At 48.1% G+C, this 12,012-nt stretch overlaps 1 protein-coding gene across 1 annotated transcript in view; it reads right to left on the reverse strand.

The window, feature by feature from the left end:
• Positions 1 to 12,012, reverse strand: part of LOC121559394 (WD repeat domain phosphoinositide-interacting protein 2) — a 63,855-nt gene that overhangs the window by 33,527 nt on the left and 18,316 nt on the right. Inside the window, 3 exon segments of the mRNA XM_045218821.1 lie at positions 22 to 114; positions 215 to 312; positions 7,394 to 7,490. Of these exon segments, the coding sequence (XP_045074756.1) occupies positions 22 to 114; positions 215 to 312; positions 7,394 to 7,490 (288 nt within the window).

A 12,012-nucleotide genomic window follows, 5' to 3' on the forward strand; every position in this document is an offset into this window, starting at 1 on the left:
CAGTTTAAAAATGTGTCCCACCTTCTCCGAGGCTGTGGCCAGTTTGGTTCCGCTAGCATCAAACACCAGAGCTGCTAACGGACTGTCATGGGCTGGGATCATGTTGGCGGCCCTCTGGAGACACAGTTAAAAACACACAGTGAGACTGAAAACAGCCACACCTCAGTGTGTAGCAGAGTTAGCCGTGTTGAATGGGGGGTGTGGTGAGTCGTACCAGGTTGACCGTGTCGAACACCTGGACCTCTCCTATGGTAGCGCTGCCGGGGTAGGCCAGGTAACAGTTGTCATTACTGATGGAGAGTGCACACAACCCTGGGGAGAGAACACACACAGACACACTTTATTACTAAAACAACAACTGAATACAATAAAAAGGTTCAGGTTCCACTAGATGTCGGAACGTTGCTGAGGGGGGGAGTTGCTTCCATTCAGACACGAGGGCGTTAGTGAGGTCGGGCGCCGATGTTGGCGATTAGGCCTGGCTCGAGGTTTTGGCGTTCCAATTCATCCCAAAAGGTGTTCGATGGGGTTGAGGTCAGGGCTCTGTGCAGGCCAGTCCAAGTTCTTCCACGCCCGATCTCGACAAACCATTTCTGTACGGACCTCGCTTTGTTGCCACAAAGTTGGAAGCACAGAATCGTCTAGAATGTCATTGTATGCTGTAGCGTTAAGATTTCCCTTCACTGGAATTAATGGGCCTATCCCGAACCATGAAAAACAGCCCCAGACCATTATTCCTCCTCCACCAAACTTTACAGTTGGCACTATGCATTGTGGCAGGTAGCGTTCTCCTGGCAGCCGCCAAAACCCAGATTCATCCGTCGGACTGCCAGATGGTGAAGCGTGATTCATCACTCCAGAGAACGCGTTTCCACTGCTCCAGAGTCCAATGCCGGCGAACTTTACACCACTCCAGCCGACGCGGCATTGCGCATGATGATCTTAGGCTTGTGACGAACAGTTCTTGTGCTGACGTTGCTTCCAGAGGCAGTTTGGAACTCGGTAGTGAGTGTTGCAACCAAGAACAGACCATTTTTACGAGCTACACGATTCAGCGGTCCTGTTCTGTGAGCTTGTTGAAAGTCACTGAGCTCTTTAGTAAGGCCATTCTACTGCCAATGTTTGTCTATGGAGATTGCATGGCTGTGTGCTCGATTTTATACACCTGTCAGCAACGGGTGTGGCTGAAATAGCCGAATCCACTAATTTGAAGGGGTGTCCACATAGTTTTGTATATATAGTGTAGGTTTTTACCTGAGGGGTTGGGTTAGGTTTAGGTTAGGTCAGATGTGTATGCATGTGTCTCTACCTGTGTGTCTCTCTTCAGCAGTCCCCGCTGTTCCATAAGGTGTATTTCTATCTGTTTTTAAATCTGATTCTACTGCTTGCATCAGTTACCTGATGTGGAATAGAGTTCCATGTAGTCATGGCTCTATGTAGTACTGTGCGCCTCCCATAATCTGTTCTGGACTTGGGGACTGTGAAGAGACCTCTGGTGGCATGTCTTGTGGGGTATGCATGGGTGTCTGAGCTGCGTGCAAGTCCCCCTAAGGAGACTGAAAAGATTCTACAGCTGCACCATCGAGAGCATCCTGACTGGTTGCATCACCGCCTGGTATGGCAACTGCTTGGCCTCCGACCGCAAGGCACTACAGAGGGTAGTGCGTACGACCCAGTACATCACTGGGGCCAAGCTTTCTGCCATTCAGGACCTCTATACCAGGCGGTGTCAAAGACTCCAGCCACCCTAGTCATAGACTGTTCTCTCTGCTACCGCACGGCAAGCGGTACCGGAGCGCCAAGTCTAGGACCAAGAGGCTTGTAAACAGCTTCTACCCCCAAGCCATAAGACTCCTGAACATCTAATCAAATGGCTACCCGGACTATATGCACTGCCCTCCCACCCCCCCTTTTACGCTGCTACTCTCTGTTTATTATCTATGCATAACTCTACCTACATGTACTTATTACCTTGACTAACCGGTGCCCCCGCACATTGACTCTGTACCAGTACCCCCTGTATATAGCCTCGCTATTGTAATTTTACTGCTGCTCTTTAATTATTTGTAACTTTTTTTTTTTTATGTATTTGTGGTATATTTTTGTGTATATATATATATATTTTTGTGGGTATTCTTAAAATTGCATTGTTGGTTAAGGGCTTGTCAGTAAGCATTTCCCTGTAAGGTCTACACCTGTTGTATTCAGTGCATGTGACAAATACAATTTGATTTGATTTGCTTTCAACATGTCAATACCTCTCACAAATACAAGTAGTGATTAAGTCAATCTCTCCTCCACTTTGAGCCAGCAGAGATTGACATGCATATTATTAATGTTTGCTCTGTGTCCATCCAAGGGCCAGCCGTGCAGCCAATTGAAAATGTCTTAAGTCCGTCTGTGGCACTTTTCTGGGATGCTTGCTTGTTTTCATTGCTTTACTGGGAAGCTTAGCAGAAGTAGATATTCTCATGTTATTTCTATTAGTGCAGGGTGAGCTGCACACAGTGGACTTCCTACTAGGGCACACTGCCTCCAGTGCTAACAGCATTACTCTGGTTCATAGACACATGATTGCTGCACACAATAGCTGTAGGATCATCAGAGGCATTCCAGGCAGTAAGAGGGACAGAAATTAGGTTACTTACATTGTGTCTACCAATGCCCCTGGTATTTGCTAAATAATTATGATGACTCAGTGGCACAATGGTAGGGATTAACTGAGCTGGGGTCATTGATAAGTCATTGTCTCAAGGCAGCCTTATAATGCTGTGAAAGGATCCAGGAACCCACATTATTTGGGTGGATCCCATCCTCCTTATAAAACGTGGTTTGTTTCCAAAAGGTATTGAAATTGTCAACAAAAGTTACACCCATTGAGCTGCAATAATCCCATAACCAGTTGTGAAGAGAAAGAATCCTGCTAAAGCATCAATGCCACGGATTCAGAGAGGGCACAGGGCCAGATATGATGCCATGATTCAGAGAGGGCACAGGGCCAGATATGATGCCACGATTCAGAGAGGGCACAGGGCCAGATATGATGCCATGATTCAGAGAGGGCACAGGGCCAGATATGATGCCATGATTCAGAGAGGGCACAGGGCCAGTTATGATGCCATGATTCAGAGAGGGCACAGGGGCCAGATATGATGCCATGATTCAGAGAGGGCACAGGGCCAGATATGATGCCACGATTCAGAGAGAGGGCACAGGGCCAGATATGATGCCACGATTCAGAGAGGGCACAGGGCCAGATATGATGCCATGATTCAGAGAGGGCACAGGGCCAGATATGATGCCATGATTCAGAGAGGGCACAGGGCCAGATATGATGCCATGATTCAGAGAGGGCACAGGGCCAGATATGATGCCATGATTCAAGAGAGGGCACAGGGCCAGATATGAGTGCCATGATTCAGAGAGGGCACAGGGCCAGATATGATGCCATGATTCAGAGAGGGCACAGGGCCAGATATGATGCCATGATTCAGAGAGGGCACAGGGCCAGATATGATGCCATGATTCAGAGAGGGCACAGGCCAGATATGATGGGTGTTTTATTAGTGTTTAGCAGAGTCAATCAGCTCCTTAAAATCCAGGTTCAACTGTTCAGAGCTGCCCTTCATAATGTCATTAAAACCCACATGGACTGATTGGGCCAGTCACATCCCAAAGCAGCTGATTGAGCCAGTCACATCCCAAAGCAGCTGATTGAGCCAGTCACATCCCAAAGCAGCTGATTCAGCCAGTCACATCCCAAAGCAGCTGATTGAGCCAGCCACATCCCAAAGCAGCTGATTCAGCCAGTCACATCCCAAAGCAGCTGATTGAGCCAGCCGCATCCCAAAGCAGCTGATTCAGCCAGTCACATCCCAAAGCAGCTGATTCAGCCAGCCACATCCCAAAGCAGCTGATTGAGCCAGTCACATCCCAAAGCAGCTGATTGAGCCAGCCACATCCCAAAGCAGCTGATTGAGCCAGCCACATCCCAAAGCAGCTGATTGAGACAGTCACATCCCAAAGCAGCTGATTCAGCCAGTCACATCCCAAAGCAGCTGATTGAGACAGCCACATCCCAAAGCAGCTGATTGAGCCAGTCACATCCCAAAGCAGCTGATTCAGCCAGTCACATCCCAAAGCAGCTGATTGAGCCAGCCGCGTCCCAAAGCAGCTGATTCAGCCAGTCACGTCCCCAAAGCAGCTGATTCAGCCAGCCACATCCCAAAGCAGCTGATTGAGCCAGTCACATCCCAAAGCAGCTGATTGAGCCAGCCACATCCCAAGCAGCTGATTCAGCCAGCCACATCCCAAAGCAGCTGATTCAGCCAAGCCACATCCCAAAGCAGCTGAATGGGAAGTCCATCCCAGAGCAGCTGATTGGGCCAGTCACATCCCAAAGCAGCTGATTGGGCCAGTCACATCCCAAAGCAGCTGATTGAGCCAGCCACATCCCAAAGCAGCTGATTGAGCCAGCCACATCCCAAAGCAGCTGATTGAGCCAGTCACATCCCAAAGCAGCTGATTGAGCCAGCCGCATCCCAAAGCAGCTGATTCAGCCAGCCACATCCCAAAGCAGCTGATTGAGCCAGTCACATCCCAAAGCAGCTGATTGAGCCAGCCACATCCCAAAGCAGCTGATTGAGACAGCCACATCCCAAAGCAGCTGAATGGGAAAGTCACATCCCAGAGCAGCTGATTGGGCCAGTCACATCCCCAAAGCAGCTGATTGGGCCAGTCACATCCCAAAGCAGCTGATTGAGCCAGCCACATCCCAAAGCAGCTGATTGAGCCAGCCACATCCCAAAGCAGCTGATTGAGCCAGTCACATCCCAAAGCAGCTGATTGAGCCAGCCGCATCCCAAAGCAGCTGATTCAGCAAGTCACGTCCCAAAGCAGCTGATTCAGCCAGCCACATCCCAAAGCAGCTGATTGAGCCAGCCACATCCCAAAGCAGCTGATTGAGCCAGCCACATCCCAAAGCAGCTGATTGAGCCAGCCACATCCCAAAGCAGCTGAATGGGCAAGTCACATCCCAGAGCAGCTGATTGGGCCAGTCACATCCCAAAGCAGCTGATTGAGCCAGCCACATCCCAAAGCAGCTGATTGGGCCAGTCACATCCCAAAGCAGCTGATTGGGACAGTCACATCCCAAAGCAGCTGATTGGGACAGTCACATCCCAAAGCAGCTGATTGAGCCAGCCACATCCCAAAGCAGCTGATTGAGCCAGTCACATCCCAAAGCAGCTGATTCAGCCAGTCACATCCCAAAGCAGCTGATACAGCCAGCCACATCCCAAAGCAGCTGATTGAGCTAGCCACATCCCAAAGCAGCTGATACAGCCAGCCACATCCCAAAGCAGCTGATTGAGCTAGCCACATCCCAAAGCAGCTGATTGAGCCAGTCACATCCCAAAGCAGCTGATTGAGCCAGCCACATCCCAAAGCAGCTGATTGAGCCAGTCACATCCCAAAGCAGCTGATTCAGCCAGTCACATCCCAAAGCAGCTGATACAGCCAGCCACATCCCAAAGCAGCTGATTCAGCCAGCCACATCCCAAAGCAGCTGATACAGCCAGCCACATCCCAAAGCAGCTGATTGAGCCAGTCACATCCCAAAGCAGCTGATTGAGCCAGCCACATCCCAAAGCAGCTGAATGGGAAGTCACATCCCAGAGCAGCTGATTGGGCCAGTAACATCCCAAAGCAGCTGATTGGGCCAGTCACATCCCAAAGCAGCTGATTGAGCCAGCCACATCCCAAAGCAGCTGATTGAGCCAGCCACATCCCAAAGCAGCTGATTGAGCCAGTCACATCCCAAAGCAGCTGATTGAGCCAGCCGCATCCCAAAGCAGCTGATTCAGCCAGTCACGTCCCAAAGCAGCTGATTCAGCCAGCCACATCCCAAAGCAGCTGATTGAGCCAGTCACATCCCAAAGCAGCTGATTGAGCCAGCCACATCCCAAAGCAGCTGATTGAGCCAGCCACATCCCAAAGCATCTGATTGAGCCAGTCACATCCCAAAGCAGCTGATTGAGCCAGCCGCATCCCAAAGCAGCTGATTCAGCCAGTCACGTCCCAAAGCAGCTGATTCAGCCAGCCACATCCCAAAGCAGCTGATTGAGCCAGCTACATCCCAAAGCAGCTGATTGAGACAGCCACATCCCAAAGCAGCTGATTGAGCCAGCCACATCCCAAAGCAGCTGAATGGGCAAGTCACATCCCAGAGCAGCTGATTGGGCCAGTCACATCCCAAAGCAGCTGATTGAGCCAGCCACATCCCAAAGCAGCTGATTGAGCCAGCCACATCCCAAAGCAGCTGAATGGGGAAGTCACATCCCAGAGCAGCTGATTGGGCCAGTCACATCCCAAAGCAGCTGATTGGGACAGTCACATCCCAAAGCAGCTGATTGGGACAGTCACATCCCAAAGCAGCTGATACAGCCAGCCACATCCCAAAGCAGCTGATTGAGCTAGCCACATCCCAAAGCAGCTGATACAGCCAGCCACATCCCAAAGCAGCTGATTGGGCCAGCCACATCCCAAAGCAGCTGATTGAGCTAGCCACATCCCAAAGCAGCTGATTGAGCCAGCCACATCCCAAAGCAGCTGATTGAGCCAGCCACATCCCAAAGCAGCTGAATGGACAAGTCACATCCCAGAGCAGCTGATTGGGCCAGTCACACCCAAAGCAGCTGATTGAGCCAGCCACATCCCAAAGCAGCTGATTGAGCCAGTCACATCCCAAAGCAGCTGATTCAGCCAGTCACATCCCAAAGCAGCTGATACAGCCAGCCACATCCCAAAGCAGCTGATACAGCTAGCCACATCCCAAAGCAGCTGATTGAGCCAGTCACATCCCAAAGCAGCTGATTGGGCCAGCCACATCCCAAAGCAGTTGATTGAGCCAGCCACATCCCAAAGCAGTTGATTGAGCCAGTCACATCCCAAAGCAGCTGATTGGACCAGTCACATCCCAAAGCAGCTGATTGAGCCAGTCAACATCCCAAAGCAGCTGATTGGGACAGTCACATCCCAAAGCAGCTGATTGAGCCAGCCACATCCCAAAGCAGCTGATTGGGCCAGTCACATCCCAAAGTAGCTGATTGGGCCAGTCACATCCCAAAGCATCTGATTGAGCCAGTCACATCCCAAAGCAGCTGATTGAGACAGTCACATCCCAGAGCAGCTGATTGGACCAGTCACATGGTGTGGTTGTTTACTAAGAGCACAGGGAGCAAGCGGAAGCTTCGTGACGTTCCACTGTTGTGCAGCACAAGAGAGGTGATCAACTTATGCTTGAAATTCACTACTAATGTTTGCCAGGTAAATACTCAAACTAACTATAAGTGAACTATGGAAGACGTGCCAAATAAATGATCCCAGTTCTTACCTGAGGGGTTGGGAGGCGTCTCTCTGATGGTGTGCAGGACCTTCATGTCTCTGATGTTGTGGACGTAAAGAGACTCCTCCAGACATACTATCAGCCTCTGAAACAAGACATACTATCAGCCTCTGAAACAAGACATACTATCAGCCTCTGAAACAAGACATACTATCAGCCTCTGAAACAAGATACTATCAGCCTCTGAAACACAGATCCAGACATACTATCAGCCTCTGAAACACAGATCCAGACATACTATCAGCCTCTGAAACAAGACATACTATCAGCCTCTGAAACACAGATCCAGACATACTATCAGCCTCTGAAACAAGACATACTATCAGCCTCTGAAACAAGACACACTATCAGTCTCTGAAACACAGATGCAGACACACTATCAGCCTCTGAAACAAGACATACTATCAGCCTCTGAAACAAGACATACTATCAGCCTCTGAAACAAGACATACTATAAGCCTCTGAAACAAGACATACTATCAGCCTCTGAAACAAGACATACTATCAGCCTCTGAAACACAGATCCAGACACACTATCAGCCTCTGAAACAAGACATACTATCAGCCTCTGAAACAAGACATACTATCAGCCTCTGAAACAAGACATACTATCAGCCTCTGAAACAAGACACACTATCAGCCTCTGAAACAAGACACACTATCAGCCTCTGAAACAAGACATACTATCAGCCTCTGAAACAAGACACACTATCAGCCTCTGAAACAAGACATACTATCAGCCTCTGAAACAAGACATACTATCAGCCTCTGAAACAAGACATACTATCAGCCTCTGAAACACAGATCCAGACACACTATCAGCCTCTGAAACACAGATCCAGACATACTATCAGCCTCTGAAACAAGACACACTATCAGCCTCTGAAACACAGATCCAGACACACTATCAGCCTCTGAAACAAGACACACTATCAGCCTCTGAAACACAGATCCAGACACACTATCAGCCTCTGAAACAAGACAACTATCAGCCTCTGAAACAAGACACACTATCAGCCTCTGAAACACAGATCCAGACATACTATCAGCCTCTGAAACACAGATCCAGACATACTATCAGCCTCTGAAACAAGACACACTATCAGCCTCTGAAACACAGATCCAGACACACTATCAGCCTCTGAAAACAAGACACACTATCAGCCTCTGAAACACAGATCCAGACATACCATCAGCCTCTGAAACACAGATCCATACACACTATCAGCCTCTGAAACAAGACACACTATCAGCCTCTGAAACACAGATCCAGACACACTATCAGCCTCCTGAAACACAGATCCAGACATACTATCAGCCTCTGAAACACAGATCCAGACACACTATCAGCCTCTGAAACACAGATCCAGACATACTATCAGCCTCTGAAACACAGATCCAGACACACTATCAGCCTCTGAAACAAGACACACTATCAGCCTCTGAAACACAGATCCAGACATACTATCAGCCTCTGAAACAAGACATACTATCAGCCTCTGAAACAAGACATACTATCAGCCTCTGAAACACAGATCAAGACACACTATCAGCCTCTGAAACACAGATCCAGACATACCATCAGCCTCTGAAACACAGATCCATACACACTATCAGGCTCTGAAACAAGACACACTATCAGCCTCTGAAACAAGACATACTATCAGCCTCTGAAACACAGATCCAGACACACTATCAGCCTCTGAAACACAGATCCAGACATACTATCAGCCTCTGAAACACAGATCCAGACATACTATCAGCCTCTGAAACACAGATCCAGACATACTATCAGCCTCTGAAACAAGACACACTATCAGCCTCTGAAACACAGATCCAGACACACTATCAGCCTCTCTGAAACACAGATCCAGACATACTATCAGCCTCTGAAACACAGATCCAGACATACTATCAGCCTCTGAAACAAGACATACTATCAGCCTCTGAAACACAGATCCAGACACACTATCAGCCTCTGAAACACAGATCCAGACACACTATCAGCCTCTGAAACACAGATCCAGACATACTATCAGCATCTGAAACACAGATCCAGACACACTATCAGCCTCTGAAACACAGATCCAGACACACTATCAGCCTCTGAAACACAGATCCAGACACACTTTCAGCCTCTGAAACACAGATCCAGACATACTATCAGCCTCTGAAACACAGATCCAGACACACTATCAGCCTCTGAAACACAGATCCAGACACACTATCAGCCTCTGAAACAAGACATACTATCAGCCTCTGAAACACAGATCCAGACATACTATCAGCCTCTGAAACAGAGATCCAGACACACTATCAGCCTCTGAAACAAGACATACTATCAGCCTCTGAAACACAGATCCAGACATACTATCAGCCTCTGAAACACAGATCCTGACATACTATCAGCCTCTGAAACACAGATCCAGACACACTATCAGCCTCTGAAACACAGATCCAGACATACCATCAGCCTCTGAAACACAGATCCATACACACTATCAGGCTCTGAAACAAGACACACTATCAGCCTCTGAAACAAGACATACTATCAGCCTCTGAAACACAGATCCAGACACACTATCAGCCTCTGAAACACAGATCCAGACATACTATCAGCCTCTGAAACACAGATCCAGACATACTATCAGCCTCTGAAACACAGATCCAGACATACTATCAGCCTATGAAACAAGACACACTATCAGCCTCTGAAACACAGATCCAGACACACTATCAGCCTCTGAAACACAGATCCAGACATACTATCAGCCTCTGAAACACAGATCCAGACATACTATCAGCCTCTGAAACAAGACATACTATCAGCCTCTGAAACACAGATCCAGACACACTATCAGCCTCTGAAACACAGATCCAGACACACTATCAGCCTCTGAAACACAGATCCAGACATACTATCAGCCTCTGAAACACAGATCCAGACACACTATCAGCCTCTGAAACACAGATCCAGACATACTATCAGCCTCTGAAACACAGATCCAGACACACTTTCAGCCTCCTGAAACACAGATCCAGACATACTATCAGCCCTCTGAAACACAGATCCAGACACACTATCAGCCTCTGAAACACAGATCCAGACACACTATCAGCCTCTGAAACACAGATCCAGACACACTATCAGCCTCTGAAACACAGATCCAGACATACTATCAGCCTCTGAAACACAGATCCAGACACACTATCAGCCTCTGAAACACAGATCCAGACATACTATCAGCCTCTGAAACACAGATCCAGACACACTTTCAGCCTCTGAAACACAGATCCAGACATACTATCAGCCTCTGAAACACAGATCCAGACACACTATCAGCCTCTGAAACACAGATCCAGACACACTATCAGCCTCTGAAACAAGACATACTATCAGCCTCTGAAACACAGATCCAGACACACTATCAGCCTCTGAAACAAGACATACTATCAGCCTCTGAAACACAGATCCAGACATACTATCAGCCTCTGAAACAAGACATACTATCAGCCTCTGAAACACAGATCCAGACATACTATCAGCCTCTGAAACAGAGATCCAGACACACTATCAGCCTCTGAAACAAGACATACTATCAGCCTCTGAAACACAGATCCAGACATACTATCAGCCTCTGAAACACAGATCCTGACATACCATCAGCCTCTGAAACACAGATCCAGACACACTATCAGCCTCTGAAACAAGACATACTATCAGCCTCTGAAACACAGATCCAGACATACTATCAGCCTCTGAAACACAGATCCAGACACACTATCAGCCTCTGAAACACAGATCCAGACATACTATCAGCCTCTGAAACACAGATCCAGACACACTATCAGCCTCTGAAACACAGATCCAGACATACTATCAGCCTCTGAAACAAGACATACTATCAGCCTCTGAAACACAGATCCAGACATACTATCAGCCTCTGAAACAGAGATCCAGACACACTATCAGCCTCTGAAACAAGACATACTATCAGCCTCTGAAACACAGATCCAGACATACTATCAGCCTCTGAAACACAGATCCTGACATACTATCAGCCTCTGAAACACAGATCCAGACACACTATCAGCCTCTGAAACAAGACATACTATCAGCCTCTGAAACACAGATCCAGACATACTATCAGCCTCTGAAACACAGATCCAGACACACTACTCAGCCTCTGAAACACAGATCCAGACATACTATCAGCCTCTGAAACACAGATCCAGACACACTATCAGCCTCTGAAACACAGATCCAGACATACTATCAGCCTCTGAAACAAGACATACTATCAGCCTCTGAAACAAGACATACTATCAGCCTCTGAAACAAGACATACTATCAGCCTCTGAAACAAGACACACTATCAGCCTCTGAAACAAGACATACTATCAGCCTCTGAAACAAGACACACTATCAGCCTCTGAAACAAGACACACTATCAGCCTCTGAAACACAGATCCAGACACACTATCAGCCTCTGAAACAAGACACACTATCAGCCTCTGAAACACAGATCCAGACATACCATCAGCCTCTGAAACACAGATCCATACACACTATCAGCCTCTGAAACAAGACACACTATCAGCCTCTG

Source organism: Coregonus clupeaformis, unplaced genomic scaffold (assembly GCF_020615455.1).
Source record: "Coregonus clupeaformis isolate EN_2021a unplaced genomic scaffold, ASM2061545v1 scaf1824, whole genome shotgun sequence".
NCBI lineage: Eukaryota > Metazoa > Chordata > Actinopteri > Salmoniformes > Salmonidae > Coregonus > Coregonus clupeaformis.